At 39.8% G+C, this 17,657-nt stretch overlaps 2 protein-coding genes across 2 annotated transcripts in view; both read right to left on the reverse strand.

Moving 5' to 3' along the window:
• Positions 1 to 2,648: 2,648 nt before the first annotated feature.
• On the reverse strand, positions 2,649 to 9,274 carry LOC148147009 (uncharacterized). Its single transcript, XM_087996200.1, has 7 exons — positions 9,061 to 9,274; positions 7,606 to 7,821; positions 6,950 to 7,165; positions 5,496 to 5,711; positions 4,831 to 5,046; positions 3,376 to 3,591; positions 2,649 to 2,935 (listed from the first exon to the last, which is right to left on the reverse strand). Exons 1-7 carry the CDS (start codon positions 9,200 to 9,202, stop codon positions 2,649 to 2,651), a joined length of 1,509 nt encoding a protein of 502 aa, XP_087852326.1. The 5' UTR covers positions 9,203 to 9,274.
• Positions 9,275 to 11,044: 1,770 nt separating this feature from the next.
• LOC122558122 (uncharacterized) overlaps positions 11,045 to 17,657 on the reverse strand; it is a 112,122-nt gene continuing 105,509 nt past the window's right edge. The window contains exons 44-49 of the mRNA XM_087996201.1: positions 16,081 to 16,296; positions 14,626 to 14,841; positions 13,961 to 14,176; positions 12,509 to 12,724; positions 11,843 to 12,058; positions 11,045 to 11,091 (exon numbers count right to left, since the gene is read on the reverse strand). Coding sequence (XP_087852327.1) covers positions 11,045 to 11,091; positions 11,843 to 12,058; positions 12,509 to 12,724; positions 13,961 to 14,176; positions 14,626 to 14,841; positions 16,081 to 16,296 — 1,127 coding nt within the window. The remainder of the gene's footprint in view (positions 11,092 to 11,842; positions 12,059 to 12,508; positions 12,725 to 13,960; positions 14,177 to 14,625; positions 14,842 to 16,080; positions 16,297 to 17,657) is intronic.

Below are 17,657 nucleotides of genomic sequence, written 5' to 3' on the forward strand. Positions count from 1 at the left end.
TAAGCAAAGCACAGAAGCTCCAGAGGAGAGTGAAAATTCTAACATTCTCCTTTCATTTCCAAAAAGAACCAGGACATTTAAAGGTTCGTTCAGCATTGCAGAAAACTGAGATAATTAATAAAACAAAGAAGATGAGATCTTCCTAAAAACTAAACACAAACATATTCTGCAAGACAAGATTTGGAATCGAACATTGCAATCAGAAATCAACACAGGCTGATTGATGAGGTAAATTGGTGTGGCAAACATCTAAATGGTGCGTACGAATGGTTAGCAGACATAAACAGACAAGTGAGCAAAGTACATTAATGTTAGTGCAAATTGAACTTAGTTTCTTTCTTCTTTCACTTCCCAAAGAAACAACCACCTGCACATGTTCGTCAAGTAGAAAAGCAATGCCATTTGTTTGATGAAATGAAACAAGACAAGAAAGTTTTCACTTTCTGCAACTGCTTGGAACAATTCATTCACAATGTTGGAATTGCCAGTTTAGGGCGGATTCTTGATCACACTTCTGAGAGGTTGGTGGAGACACACATCAGACAAGATTCCCAGCTTGCCTATGCAATTTGTCATGGTACCAGATTTCATTTGTGTTGATACACTTACCAGGTGATAATGTTTGTCCATTGGCGTGGCAAGTGCATCTTGTGGTTTCTGTAGATGTGGGAGTTACTGTGACTGTCGTTGTAGTTTCAGATGGAGTGGTGGTCGGTGCTGTGGTGGTTTGACATTTACCCGTGTACGTCATAATCTCACAGCTCTTGGTACAGAGAGTGAAATTACACAAACCTGATTTACCGACAGAAGTTACCACTGCCTGCCCTGGAAGACAAAAATCATTAAAATTATGTTACAGGCGTCTCACGTCAGCGTCTCAATCAGCCACTCTAGTTATCTTGGTTTCAACATATACACGACAGTGGCTCCTCTTCTGAAACTATGTGTTAAAATTTTGGAACGGACAAGTATATTTTAACCAGCGTACTTCAGAATTAATCAGAAACTATTACATCCACTATGTTGGAATTGCCAAATGAGTATCCATCAGAGATAATATGGACTCAGCTTGTAGATTCTGCACTGACTTCATTGATCCTGCTTTCTCTCCACACACGTTGCCAGACCACCTGCAGAAGCTTTCCAGCAAATTCACTTTTGATTGCTGATTTCAAGCATCCACAGTCAAGAGGGTTTTCTACCATTCCCAGACTTCTTGTGTAACTCAACAGAATACCAGATTTCATTTCAATTGATACACTTACCAGGTGATAATGTTTGTCCATTGGCTTGGCAAGAGCATCTTGTTGTTTCTGTAGTTGTGGGAGTTACTGTTACTGTTGTTGCAGTTTCGGATGGAGTTGTAGTGGGTGCTGTAGTGGTGTGACATTTGCCTGTGTACTTCACAATCTCACAGCTCTTGGTACAGAGCGTGAAATTACACAGGTCTGATTTACCGACAGAAGTTACCACTGCCTGTCCTGGAAGACAAAAGTCATGAAAATTATGTTACAGGCATCTCATGATGAGTTCTCACACAGCCACTCTATTTACCTTCTTGTGAATATATAGACGACAGGGGATACTGTTCTTGGAACCATGAGGAAATAAACATGACTGTGCAATTACCATGCATGAAGACGACACGTTAAAATTATGGGCAAATGTCATGTACGCTGTAACCAGCAACATTGACAAGAAAATAATTTGTGAGGATATATCGCATTCATTCCACTGTTGCTAAAGTCCCTGGATATGCTTCACTTACCAAAAGGTAGAAGAGGTCCCAAACAGCAAACATGCATTTGGCTGATTGTACTGACCCTAATGTAACCGAGATATGGCATCATTGCATTTGAGTAGCCCGGCCTTGTGTTTGTTCACCATTTCTCACAGCTTTGTATTCAAACTCAAAGAATTTCAAACTGCATTAAAAAACATTGCAAGATCTTCCTCAAAATCAGAGTATGCCATCGTGCAAGACAAGGCATGGTTAAAAATCTATGAAATCTGAAGTCAGTATGGCCACTGGCCAATAGATGTGGTAAATGGCTGAGATAAGATATAAATGGTGTGGCCTCGTCTGACAAGAAAAAAAATGTCTGAAGATTAAGCAAAGCACAGAAGCTCCAGAGGAGAGTGAAAATTCTAACATTCTCCTTTCATTTCCAAAAAGAACCAGGACATTTAAAGGTTCGTTCAGCATTGCAGAAAACTGAGATAATTAATAAAACAAAGAAGATGAGATCTTCCTAAAAACTAAACACAAACATATTCTGCAAGACAAGATTTGGAATCGAACATTGCAATCAGAAATCAACACAGGCTGATTGATGAGGTAAATTGGTGTGGCAAACATCTAAATGGTGCGTACGAATGGTTAGCAGACATAAACAGACAAGTGAGCAAAGTACATTAATGTTAGTGCAAATTGAACTTAGTTTCTTTCTTCTTTCACTTCCCAAAGAAACAACCACCTGCACATGTTCGTCAAGTAGAAAAGCAATGCCATTTGTTTGATGAAATGAAACAAGACAAGAAAGTTTTCACTTTCTGCAACTGCTTGGAACAAGTCATTCACAATGTTGGAATTGCCAGTTTAGGGCGGATTCTTGATCACACTTCTGAGAGGTTGGTGGAGACACACATCAGACAAGATTCCCAGCTTGCCTATGCAATTTGTCATGGTACCAGATTTCATTTGTGTTGATACACTTACCAGCTGATAATGTTTGTCCATTGGCGTGGCAAGTGCATCTTGTGGTTTCTGTAGATGTGGGAGTTACTGTGACTGTCGTTGTAGTTTCAGATGGAGTGGTGGTCGGTGCTGTGGTGGTTTGACATTTACCCGTGTACGTCATAATCTCACAGCTCTTGGTACAGAGAGTGAAATTACACAAACCTGATTTACCGACAGAAGTTACCACTGCCTGCCCTGGAAGACAAAAATCATTAAAATTATGTTACAGGCGTCTCACGTCAGCGTCTCAATCAGCCACTCTAGTTATCTTGGTTTCAACATATACACGACAGTGGCTCCTCTTCTGAAACTACGTGTTAAAATTTTGGAACGGACAAGTATATTTTAACCAGCGTACTTCAGAATTAATCAGAAACTATTACATCCACTATGTTGGAATTGCCAAATGAGTATCCATCAGAGATAATATGGACTCAGCTTGTAGATTCTGCACTGACTTCATTGATCCTGCTTTCTCTCCACACACGTTGCCAGACCACCTGCAGAAGCTTTCCAGCAAATTCACTTTTGATTGCTGATTTCAAGCATCCACAGTCAAGAGGGTTTTCTACCATTCCCAGACTTCTTGTGTAACTCAACAGAATACCAGATTTCATTTCAATTGATACACTTACCAGGTGATAATGTTTGTCCATTGGCTTGGCAAGAGCATCTTGTTGTTTCTGTAGTTGTGGGAGTTACTGTTACTGTTGTTGCAGTTTCGGATGGAGTTGTAGTGGGTGCTGTAGTGGTGTGACATTTGCCTGTGTACTTCACAATCTCACAGCTCTTGGTACAGAGTGTGAAATTACACAGGTCTGATTTACCAACAGAAGTTACCACTGCCTGTCCTGGAAGACAAAAGTCATGAAAATTATGTTACAGGCATCTCATGATGAGTTCTCACGCAGCCACTCTATTTACCTTCTTGTGAATATATAGACGACAGTGGCTATTGTTCTTGGAACCATGAGGAAATAAACATGACTGTGCAATTACCATGCATGAAGACGACACGTTAAAATTATGGGCAAATGTCATGTATGCTCTAACCAGCAATTTTGACAAGAAAATAATTTGTGAGGATATATCACATTCATTACACTGTTGCTAAAGTCCCTGGATATGCTTCACTTACCAAAAGGTAGAACAGGTCCCAAACAGCAAACATGCATTTGGCTGATTGTACTGACCCTAATGTAACCTAGATATGGCATCATTGCATTTGAGTAGCCTGGCCTTGTGTTTGTTCACCATATTTCTCATCTCTTTGGTGAAAATCAAAGAATTTCAAACTGCATTAAAAAACATTGCAAGATCTTCCTCAAAATCAGAATATGTCATCGTGCAAGACAAGGCATGGTTAAAAATCTATGAAATCTGAAGTCAGTATAACCACTGGCCAATAGATGTGGTAAATTGCTGAGATAAGATATAAATGGTGTGGCCTCGTCTGACAAGAAAAAAAATGTCTGAAGATTAAGCAAAGCACAGAAGCTCCAGAGGAGAGTGAAAATTCTAACATTCTCCTTTCATTTCCAAAAAAGAACAAGGACACTTAAAGGTTCGTTCAGCATTGCAGAAAACTGAGATAATTGATGAAACAAAAAAGATGAGATCTTCCTAAAAGCTAAACACAAACATATTCTGCAAGACAAGATTTGGAATCGAACATTGCAATCAGAAATCAACACAGGCTGATTGATGAGGTAAATTGGTGTGGCAAACATCTAAATGGTGCGTACGAATGGTTAGCAGACATAAACAGACAAGTGAGCAAAGTACATTAATGTTAGTGCAAATTGAACTTAGTTTCTTTCTTCTTTCACTTCCCAAAGAAACAACCACCTGCACATGTTCGTCAAGTAGAAAAGCAATGCCATTTGTTTGATGAAATGAAACAAGACAAGAAAGTTTTCACTTTCTGCAACTGCTTGGAACAAGTCATTCACAATGTTGGAATTGCCAGTTTAGGGCGGATTCTTGATCACACTTCTGAGAGGTTGGTGGAGACACACATCAGACAAGATTCCCAGCTTGCCTATGCAATTTGTCATGGTACCAGATTTCATTTGTGTTGATACACTTACCAGGTGATAATGTTTGTCCATTGGCGTGGCAAGTGCATCTTGTGGTTTCTGTAGATGTGGGAGTTACTGTGACTGTCGTTGTAGTTTCAGATGGAGTGGTGGTCGGTGCTGTGGTGGTTTGACATTTACCCGTGTACGTCATAATCTCACAGCTCTTGGTACAGAGAGTGAAATTACACAAACCTGATTTACCGACAGAAGTTACCACTGCCTGCCCTGGAAGACAAAAATCATTAAAATTATGTTACAGGCGTCTCACGACAGCGTCTCAATCAGCCACTCTAGTTATCTTGGTTTCAACATATACACGACAGTGGCTCCTCTTCTGAAACTACGTGTTAAAATTTTGGAACGGACAAGTATATTTTAACCAGCGTTCTTCACTCAAAAATTGATTAATCAGAACCTATGACATCCACTATGTTGGAATTGCCAAATGAGTATCCATCAGAGATAATATGGACTCAGCTTGGAGATTCTGCACTGAGTTCATTGATCCTGCTTTCTCTCCACACACGTTGCCAGACCACCTGCAGAGGTTTTCCAGCAAATTCACTTTTGATTGCTGATTTCAAGCATCCACAGTCAAGAGGGTTTTCTACCATTCCCAGACTTCTTGTGTAACTCAACAGAATACCAGATGTCATTTCAACAGGTAAACTTACCAGGTGATAATGTTTGTCCATTGGCGTGGCAAGAGCATCTTGTTGTTTCTGTAGTTGTGGGAGTTACTGTTACTGTTGTTGCAGTTTCGGATGGAGTTGTAGTGGGTGCTGTAGTGGTGTGACATTTGCCTGTGTACTTCACAATCTCACAGCTCTTGGTACAGAGCGTGAAATTACACAGGTCTGATTTACCGACAGAAGTTACCACTGCCTGTCCTGGAAGACAAAAGTCATGAAAATTATGTTACAGGCATCTCATGATGAGTTCTCACACAGCCACTCTATTTACGTTCTTGTGAATATATAGACGACAGGGGATACTGTTCTTGGAACCATGAGGAAATAAACATGACTGTGCAATTACCATGCATGAAGACGACACGTTAAAATTATGGGCAAATGTCATGTACGCTGTAACCAGCAACATTGACAAGAAAATAATTTGTGAGGATATATCGCATTCATTCCACTGTTGCTAAAGTCCCTGGATATGCTTCACTTACCAAAAGGTAGAAGAGGTCCCAAACAGCAAACATGCATTTGGCTGATTGTACTGACCCTAATGTAACCGAGATATGGCATCATTGCATTTGAGTAGCCCGGCCTTGTGTTTGTTCACCATTTCTCACAGCTTTGTATTCAAACTCAAAGAATTTCAAACTGCATTAAAAAACATTGCAAGATCTTCCTCAAAATCAGAGTATGCCATCGTGCAAGACAAGGCATGGTTAAAAATCTATGAAATCTGAAGTCAGTATGGCCACTGGCCAATAGATGTGGTAAATGGCTGAGATAAGATATAAATGGTGTGGCCTCGTCTGACAAGAAAAAAAATGTCTGAAGATTAAGCAAAGCACAGAAGCTCCAGAGGAGAGTGAAAATTCTAACATTCTCCTTTCATTTCCAAAAAGAACCAGGACATTTAAAGGTTCGTTCAGCATTGCAGAAAACTGAGATAATTAATAAAACAAAGAAGATGAGATCTTCCTAAAAACTAAACACAAACATATTCTGCAAGACAAGATTTGGAATCGAACATTGCAATCAGAAATCAACACAGGCTGATTGATGAGGTAAATTGGTGTGGCAAACATCTAAATGGTGCGTACGAATGGTTAGCAGACATAAACAGACAAGTGAGCAAAGTACATTAATGTTAGTGCAAATTGAACTTAGTTTCTTTCTTCTTTCACTTCCCAAAGAAACAACCACCTGCACATGTTCGTCAAGTAGAAAAGCAATGCCATTTGTTTGATGAAATGAAACAAGACAAGAAAGTTTTCACTTTCTGCAACTGCTTGGAACAATTCATTCACAATGTTGGAATTGCCAGTTTAGGGCGGATTCTTGATCACACTTCTGAGAGGTTGGTGGAGACACACATCAGACAAGATTCCCAGCTTGCCTATGCAATTTGTCATGGTACCAGATTTCATTTGTGTTGATACACTTACCAGGTGATAATGTTTGTCCATTGGCGTGGCAAGTGCATCTTGTGGTTTCTGTAGATGTGGGAGTTACTGTGACTGTCGTTGTAGTTTCAGATGGAGTGGTGGTCGGTGCTGTGGTGGTTTGACATTTACCCGTGTACGTCATAATCTCACAGCTCTTGGTACAGAGAGTGAAATTACACAAACCTGATTTACCGACAGAAGTTACCACTGCCTGCCCTGGAAGACAAAAATCATTAAAATTATGTTACAGGCGTCTCACGTCAGCGTCTCAATCAGCCACTCTAGTTATCTTGGTTTCAACATATACACGACAGTGGCTCCTCTTCTGAAACTACGTGTTAAAATTTTGGAACGGACAAGTATATTTTAACCAGCGTACTTCAGAATTAATCAGAAACTATTACATCCACTATGTTGGAATTGCCAAATGAGTATCCATCAGAGATAATATGGACTCAGCTTGTAGATTCTGCACTGACTTCATTGATCCTGCTTTCTCTCCACACACGTTGCCAGACCACCTGCAGAAGCTTTCCAGCAAATTCACTTTTGATTGCTGATTTCAAGCATCCACAGTCAAGAGGGTTTTCTACCATTCCCAGACTTCTTGTGTAACTCAACAGAATACCAGATTTCATTTCAATTGATACACTTACCAGGTGATAATGTTTGTCCATTGGCTTGGCAAGAGCATCTTGTTGTTTCTGTAGTTGTGGGAGTTACTGTTACTGTTGTTGCAGTTTCGGATGGAGTTGTAGTGGGTGCTGTAGTGGTGTGACATTTGCCTGTGTACTTCACAATCTCACAGCTCTTGGTACAGAGTGTGAAATTACACAGGTCTGATTTACCAACAGAAGTTACCACTGCCTGTCCTGGAAGACAAAAGTCATGAAAATTATGTTACAGGCATCTCATGATGAGTTCTCACGCAGCCACTCTATTTACCTTCTTGTCAATATATAGACGACAGTGGCTATTGTTCTTGGAACCATGAGGAAATAAACATGACTGTGCAATTACCATGCATGAAGACGACACGTTAAAATTATGGGCAAATGTCATGTATGCTCTAACCAGCAATTTTGACAAGAAAATAATTTGTGAGGATATATCGCATTCATTACACTGTTGCTAAAGTCCCTGGATATGCTTCACTTACCAAAAGGTAGAACAGGTCCCAAACAGCAAACATGCATTTGGCTGATTGTACTGACCCTAATGTAACCTAGATATGGCATCATTGCATTTGAGTAGCCTGGCCTTGTGTTTGTTCACCATATTTCTCATCTCTTTGGTGAAAATCAAAGAATTTCAAACTGCATTAAAAAACATTGCAAGATCTTCCTCAAAATCAGAATATGTCATCGTGCAAGACAAGGCATGGTTAAAAATCTATGAAATCTGAAGTCAGTATAACCACTGGCCAATAGATGTGGTAAATTGCTGAGATAAGATATAAATGGTGTGGCCTCGTCTGACAAGAAAAAAAATGTCTGAAGATTAAGCAAAGCACAGAAGCTCCAGAGGAGAGTGAAAATTCTAACATTCTCCTTTCATTTCCAAAAAAGAACAAGGACACTTAAAGGTTCGTTCAGCATTGCAGAAAACTGAGATAATTGATGAAACAAAAAAGATGAGATCTTCCTAAAAGCTAAACACAAACATATTCTGCAAGACAAGATTTGGAATCGAACATTGCAATCAGAAATCAACACAGGCTGATTGATGAGGTAAATTGGTGTGGCAAACATCTAAATGGTGCGTACGAATGGTTAGCAGACATAAACAGACAAGTGAGCAAAGTACATTAATGTTAGTGCAAATTGAACTTAGTTTCTTTCTTCTTTCACTTCCCAAAGAAACAACCACCTGCACATGTTCGTCAAGTAGAAAAGCAATGCCATTTGTTTGATGAAATGAAACAAGACAAGAAAGTTTTCACTTTCTGCAACTGCTTGGAACAAGTCATTCACAATGTTGGAATTGCCAGTTTAGGGCGGATTCTTGATCACACTTCTGAGAGGTTGGTGGAGACACACATCAGACAAGATTCCCAGCTTGCCTATGCAATTTGTCATGGTACCAGATTTCATTTGTGTTGATACACTTACCAGGTGATAATGTTTGTCCATTGGCGTGGCAAGTGCATCTTGTGGTTTCTGTAGATGTGGGAGTTACTGTGACTGTCGTTGTAGTTTCAGATGGAGTGGTGGTCGGTGCTGTGGTGGTTTGACATTTACCCGTGTACGTCATAATCTCACAGCTCTTGGTACAGAGAGTGAAATTACACAAACCTGATTTACCGACAGAAGTTACCACTGCCTGCCCTGGAAGACAAAAATCATTAAAATTATGTTACAGGCGTCTCACGACAGCGTCTCAATCAGCCACTCTAGTTATCTTGGTTTCAACATATACACGACAGTGGCTCCTCTTCTGAAACTACGTGTTAAAATTTTGGAACGGACAAGTATATTTTAACCAGCGTTCTTCACTCAAAAATTGATTAATCAGAACCTATCACATCCACTATGTTGGAATTGCCAAATGAGTATCCATCAGAGATAATATGGACTCAGCTTGTAGATTCTGCACTGACTTCATTGATCCTGCTTTCTCTCCACACACGTTGCCAGACCACCTGCAGAGGTTTTCCAGCAAATTCACTTTTGATTGCTGATTTCAAGCATCCACAGTCAAGAGGGTTTTCTACCATTCCCAGACTTCTTGTGTAACTCAACAGAATACCAGTTGTCATTTCAACAGGTAAACTTACCAGGTGATAATGTTTGTCCATTGGCGTGGCAAGAGCATCTTGTGGTTTCTGTAGATGTGGGAGTTACCGTGACTGTCGTAGTAGTTTCAGATGGAGTGGTGGTCGGTGCAGTGGTGGTTTGACATTTACCCGTGTACGTCATAATCTCACAACTCTTGGTACAGAGAGTGAAATTACACAGGCCTGATTTACCGACAGAATTTACTACTGCCTGCCCTGGAAGACAAAAGTCATGAAAATTATGTTACAGGTGTCATATGACAGCTTCTCAATTAGCCACACCATTTATCTTTGTTTCAATATATACACGACAGTAACTCCTCTTCTCAAACTATGTGTTTAAGTTTTGGAATGGACAAGTATATTTTAACCAGCGTGCTTCTCCAAAAATTGATTAATGAGAATCTATTAAATTCACGATGTTGGAATTGCCAAATGAGTATCCACCAGAGATATTATGGACTCGGCTTGGAGATTCTGCACTGACTTCATTGACCCTGCTGTCTCTCCACAGAGGTTGCCAGACCAGCTGCTGAATCTTTCCAGCAAATTCACTTTTGATTGCTGATTTCAAGCATCCACAGTCAAGAGGGTTTTCTACCATTCCCAGACTTCTTGTGTAACTCAACAGAATACCAGATTTCATTTCAATTGATACACTTACCAGGTGATAATGTTTGTCCATTGGCGTGGCAAGAGCATCTTGTTGTTTCTGTAGTTGTGGGAGTTACTGTTACTGTTGTTGCAGTTTCGGATGGAGTTGTAGTGGGTGCTGTAGTGGTGTGACATTTGCCTGTGTACTTCACAATCTCACAGCTCTTGGTACAGAGCGTGAAATTACACAGGTCTGATTTACCAACAGAAGTTACCACTGCCTGTCCTGAAAAACAAAAGTCATGAAAATTATGTTACAGGCATCTCATAATGAGTTCTCACATAGCCACTCGACTTACCTTTTTGTCAATATATAGACGACAGTGGCTGCTGTTCTTGGAACCATCAGAAAATAAACATGACTGTGCAATAACCATGCATGAAGACGACACGTTAAAATTATGGGCAAATGTCATGTATGCTCTAACCAGCAATTTTGACAGGAAAATTATTTGTGAGTATATATCGCGTTAATTACACGGTTGCTAAAGTCCCTGGATATGCTTCATTTACCAAAACGTAGAACAGTATCCAAACAGCAAACATGCATTTGGCTGATTGTACTGACCCTAATGTAACCTAGATATGGCATCATTGCATTTGAGTTGCCCGGCCTTGTGTTTGTTCACCATATTTCTCATCTCTTTGGTGAAAATCAAAGAATTTCAAACTGCATTAAAAAACGTTGCAAGATCTTCCTCAAAATCACAATCTGTCATCGTGCAAGACAAGGCATGGTTAAAAAACTATGAAATCTGAAGCCAATATGGCCACTGCCAATAGATGTAGTAAATGGCAGAGTTACGATATAAATGGTGTGGTCTCGTCAGACAAGAAAAGAAATGTCTGAATATTAAGCAAAGCACAGAAGCTACAGAGGAGAGTGAAAATTCTAACATTCTCCTTTCATTTCCAAAAGGAACCAGGACATTTAAAGGTTCGTTCAGCATTGCAGAAAACCAACATAATTAATGAAACAAAACAGATGAGATCTTCCGAAAAACTAAACACAAACATATTCTGCAAGACAAGATTTGGAATGGAACATTGCAATCAGAAATCAACACAGGCTGATTGATGAGGTAAATTGGTGTGACAAACATCTAAATGGTGCGTACGAATGGTTAGCAGACATAAACAGACAAGTGAGCAAAGTACATTAACGTTAGTGCAAATTGAACTTAGTTTCTTTCTTCTTTCACTTCCCAAGGAAACCACCACCTGCACATGTTCGTCAAGCAGAGAAGCAATGCCATTTGTTTGATGAAATGAAACAAGACAAGAAATTTCCCACTTTCTGCAACTGCTTGGAACAAGTCATTCACAATGTTGGAATTGCCAGTTTAGGGCGCATTCTTGATCACTGTTCTGACAGGTTGATGGAGACACACATCAGACAAGATTCCCAGCTTGCCTATGCAATTTGTCATGATACCATATTTCATTTCAGTTGATACACTTACCAGGTGATAATGTTTGTCCATTGGCGTGGCAAGAGCATCTTGTGGTTTCTGTAGATGTGGGAGTTACTGTGACTGTTGTTGTAGTTTCAGATGGAGTGGTGGTCGGTGCTGTGGTGATTTGACATTTGCCGGTGTATTTCATAATCTCACAGCTCTTGGTACAGAGAGTGAAATTACACAGGCCTGATTTACCGACAGAAGTTACCACTGCCTGCCCTGGAAGACAAAAATCATTAAAATTATGTTACAGGCATCTCATGACAGCTTCTCAATCAACAACATCTAGTTATCTTTGTTTCAACATATACACGACAGTGGCTCCTCTTCTGAAACCAAGTGTTTAAGTTTTGGAACGGACAAGTATATTTTAACCAGCGTTCTTCACTCAAAAATTGATTAATCAGAACCTATCACATCCACTATGTTGGAATTGCCAAATGAGTATCCATCAGAGATAATATGGACTCAGCTTGTAGATTCTGCACTGACTTCATTGATCCTGCTTTCTCTCCACACAGGTTGCCAGGCCAGCTGCTGAAGTTTTCCAGCAAATTCACTTTTGATTGTTGATTTCAAGCATCCACAGTCAAGAGGGTTTTCTACCATTCCCAGACTTCTTGTGTAACTCAACAGAATACCAGATTTCATTTCAATTGATACACTTACCAGGTGATAATGTTTGTCCATTGGCGTGGCAAGAGCATCTTGTTGTTTCTGTCGTTGTGGGAGTTACTGTTACTGTTGTTGCAGTTTCGGATGGAGTTGTAGTGGGTGCTGTAGTGGTGTGACATTTGCCTGTGTACTTCACAATCTCACAGCTCTTGGTACAGAGTGTGAAATTACACAGGTCTGATTTACCGACAGAAGTTACCACTGCCTGTCCTGGAAGACAAAAGTCATGAAAATTATGTTACAGGCATCTCATGATGAGTTCTCACACAGCCACTCTTTTACCTTCTTGTGAATATATAGACGACAGTGGCTACTGTTCTTGGAACCATGAGGAAATAAACATGACTGTGCAATTACCATGCATGAAGACGACACGTTAAAATTATGGGCAAATGTCATGTATGCTCTGACCAGCAACATTGACAAGAAAATAATTTGTGAGGATATATCACATTCATTACACTGTTGCTCAAGTCCCTGGATATGCTTCACTTACCAAAAGGTCGAACAGGTCCAAAACAGCAAACATGCATTTGGCTGATTGTACTGACCCTAATGTAACCTAGATATGGCATCATTGCATTTGAGTAGCTTGGCCTTGTGTTTGTTCACCATATTTCTCATCTCTTTGGTGAAAATCAAAGAATTTCAAACTGCATTAAAAAACATTGCAAGATCTTCCTCAAAATCAGAATATGTCATCGTGCAAGACAAGGCATGGTTAAAAATCTATGAAATCTGAAGCCAGTATGGCCACTGGCCAATAGATGTGGTAAATTGCTGAGATAAGATATAAATGGTGTGGCCTCGTCTGACACGAAACAAATGTCTGAAGATTAAGCAAAGCACAGAAGCTCCAGAGGAGAGTGAAAATTCTAACATTCTCCTTTCATTTCCAAAAAGAACCAGGACATTTAAAGGTTCGTTCAGCATTGCAGAAAACTGAGATAATTAATAAAACAAAGAAGATGAGATCTTCCTAAAAACTAAACACAAACATATTCTGCAATACAAGATTTGGAATCGAACATTGCAATCAGAAATCAACACAGGCTGATTGATGAGGTAAATTGATGTGGCAAACATCTAAATGGTGCGTACGAATGGTTAGCAGACATAAACAGACAAGTGAGCAAAGTACATTAATGTTAGTGCAAATTGAATTTAGTTTCTTTCTTCTTTCACTTCCCAAAGAAACAACCACCTGCACATGTTCCTCAAGTAGAAAAGCAATGCCATTTGTTTGATGAAATGAAACAAGACAAGAAAGATTTCACTTTCTGCTACTGCTTGGAACAAGTCATTCACAATGTTGGAATTGCCAGTTTAGGGCGCATTCTTGATCACACTTCTGAGAGGTTAATGGAGACACACATCAGACAAGATTCCCAGCTTGCCTATGCAATTTGTCATGGTACCAGATTTCATTTGTGTTTATACACTTACCAGGTGATAATGTTTGTCCATTGGCGTGGCAAGAGCATCTTGTGGTTTCTGTAGATGTGGGAGTTACTGTGACTGTCGTTGTAGTTTCAGATGGAGTGGTGGTCGGTGCTGTGGTGGTTTGACATTTACCCGTGTACGTCATAATCTCACAGCTCTTGGTACAGAGAGTGAAATTACACAAACCTGATTTACCGACAGAAGTTACCACTGCCTGCCCTGGAAGACAAAAATCATTAAAATTATGTTACAGGCGTCTCACGACAGCTTCTCAATCAGCCACTCTAGTTATCTTTGTTTCAACATATACACGACAGTGGCTCCTCTTCTGAAACTACGTGTTAAAATTTTGGAACGGACAAGTATATTTTAACCAGCGTTCTTCACACAAAAATTGATTAATCAGAACCTATTACATCCACTATGTTGGAATTGCCAAATGAGTATCCATCAGAGATAATATGGACTCAGCTTGGAGATTCTGCACTGACTTCATTGATCCTGCTTTCTCTCCACACAAGTTGCCAGACCACCTGCAGAAGTTTTCCAGCAAATTCACTTTTGATTGCTGATTTCAAGCATCCACAGTCAAGAGGGTTTTCTACCATTCCCAGACTTCTTGTGTAACTCAACAGAATACCAGATTTCATTTCAATTGATACACTTACCAGGTGATAATGTTTGTCCATTGGCGTGGCAAGAGCATCTTGTTGTTTCTGTAGTTGTGGGAGTTGCTGTTACTGTTGTTGCAGTTTCGGATGGAGTTGTAATGGGTGCTGTGGTGGTGTGACATTTGCCTGTGTACTTCACAATCTCACAGCTCTTGGAACAGAGCGTGAAATTACACAGGTCTGATTTACCGACAGAAGTTACCACTGCCTGTCCTGGAAGACAAAAGTCATGAAAATTATGTTACAGGCATCTCATGATGAGTTCTCACACAGCCACTCTATTTACCTTTTTGTCAATATATAGACGACAGGGGCTACTGTTCTTGGAACCATGAGGAAATAAACATGACTGTGCAATTACCATGCATGAAGACGACACGTTAAAATTATGGGCAAATGTCATGTACACTGTAACCAGCAACATTGACAAGAAAATAATTTGTGAGGATATATCGCATTCATTACACTGTTGCTAAAGTCCCTGGATATGCTTCACTTACCAAAAGGTAGAACAGGTCCCAAACAACAAACATGCATTTGGCTGATTGTACTGACCCTAATGTAACCTAGATATGGCATCATTGCATTTGAGTAGCCTGGCCTTGTGTTTGTTCACCATTTTTCTCATCTCTTTGGTGAAAATCAAAGAATTTCAAACTGCATTAAAAAACATTGCAAGATCTTCCTCAAAATCAGAGTATGTCATCGTGCAAGACAAGGCATGGTTAAAAATCTATGAAATCTGAAGTCAGTATAACCACTGGCCAATAGATGTGGTAAATGGCTGAGATAAGATATAAATGGTGTGGCCTCGTCTGACAAGAAAAAAAATGTCTGAAGATTAAGCAAAGCACAGAAGCTCCAGAGGAGAGTGAAAATTCTAACATTCTCCTTTCATTTCCAAAAACGAACAAGGACACTTAAAGGTTCGTTCAGCATTGCAGAAAACTGAGATAATTGATGAAACAAAAAAGATGAGATCTTCCTAAAAGCTAAACACAAACATATTCTGCAAGACAAGATTTGACATGGAACATTGCAATCAGAAATCAACACAGGCTGATTAATGAGGCAAATTGGTGTGGCAAACATCTAAATGGTGCGTACGAATGGTAAGCAGACATAAACAGACAAGTGAGCAAAGTACATTAACGTTAGTGCAAATTGAACTTAGTTTCTTTCTTCTTTCACTTCCCAAAGAAACAACCACCTGCACATGTTCCTCAAGCAGAAAAGCAATGCCATTTGTTTGATGAAATGAAACAAGACAAGAAAGTTTTCACTTTCTGCAACTGCTTGGAACAAGTCATTCACAACGTTGGAATTGCCAGTTTAGGGCGCATTCTTGATCACACTTCTGAGAGGTTAATGGAGACACACATCAGACAAGATTCCCAGCTTGCCTATGCAATTTGTCATGGTACCAGATTTCATTTGAGTTGATACACTTACCAGGTGATAATGTTTGTCCATTGGCGTGGCAAGAGCATCTTGTGGTTTCTGTAGATGTGGGAGTTACCGTGACTGTCGTAGTAGTTTCAGATGGAGTGGTGGTCGGTGCAGTGGTGGTTTGACATTTACCCGTGTACGTCATAATCTCACAACTCTTGGTACAGAGAGTGAAATTACACAGGCCTGATTTACCGACAGAATTTACTACTGCCTGCCCTGGAAGACAAAAGTCATGAAAATTATGTTACAGGTGTCATATGACAGCTTCTCAATTAGCCACACCAACTATCTTTGTTTCAATATATACACGACAGTAACTCCTCTTCTCAAACTATGTGTTTAAGTTTTGGAACGGACAAGTATATTTTAACCAGCGTGCTTCTCCAAAAATTGATTAATGAGAATCTATTAAATTCACGATGTTGGAATTGCCAAATGAGTATCCACCAGAGATATTATGGACTCGGCTTGGAGATTCTGCACTGACTTCATTGACCCTGCTGTCTCTCCACAGAGGTTGCCAGACCAGCTGCTGAATCTTTCCAGCAAATTCACTTTTGATTGCTGATTTCAAGCATCCACAGTCAAGAGGGTTTTCTACCATTCCCAGACTTCTTGTGTAACTCAACAGAATACCATATTTCATTTCAACAGGTAAACATACCAGGTGATAATGTTTGTCCATTGGCGTGGCAAGAGCATCTTGTTGTTTCTGTAGTTGTGGGAGTTACTGTTACTGTTGTTGCAGTTTCGGATGGAGTTGTAGTGGGTGCTGTAGTGGTGTGACATTTGCCTGTGTACTTCACAATCTCACAGCTCTTGGTACAGAGCGTGAAATTACACAGGTCTGATTTACCGACAGAAGTTACCACTGCCTGTCCTGGAAGACAAAAGTCATGAAAATTATGTTACAGGCATCTCATGATGAGTTCTCACACAGCCACTCTATTTACCTTTTTGTCAATATATAGACGACAGTGGCTGCTGTTCTTGGAACCATCAGAAAATAAACATGACGGTGCAATAACCATGCATGAAGATGACACGTTAAAATTATGGGCAAATGTCATGTATGCTCTAACCAGCAATTTTGATAGGAAAATGATTTGTGAGTATATATCGCATTAATTACACGGTTGCTAAAGTCCCTGGATATGCTTCATTTACCAAAACGTAGAACAGTATCCAAACAGCAAACATGCATTTGGCTGATTGTACTGACCCTAATGTAACCTAGATATGGCATCATTGCATTTGAGTTGCCCGGCCTTGTGTTTGTTCACCATATTTCTCATCTCTTTGGTGAAAATCAAAGAATTTCAAACTGCATTAAAAAACATTGCAAGATCTTCCTCAAAATCAGAATCTGTCATCGTGCAAGACAAGGCATGGTTAAAAAACTATGAAATCTGAAGCCAATATGGCCACTGCCAATAGATGTAGTAAATGGCTGAGTTACGATATAAATGGTGTGGTCTCATCAGACAAGAAAAGAAATGTCTGAATATTAAGCAAAGCACAGAAGCTACAGAGGAGAGTGAAAATTCTAACATTCTCCTTTCATTTCCAAAAGGAAC

The sequence above is a fragment of the Chiloscyllium plagiosum genome, unplaced genomic scaffold (assembly GCF_037043375.1).
Source record: "Chiloscyllium plagiosum isolate Xiang-an unplaced genomic scaffold, Cpla_swu_hap1 HiC_scaffold_18, whole genome shotgun sequence".
In the NCBI taxonomy this organism is placed as follows: Eukaryota; Metazoa; Chordata; class Chondrichthyes; order Orectolobiformes; family Hemiscylliidae; genus Chiloscyllium; species Chiloscyllium plagiosum.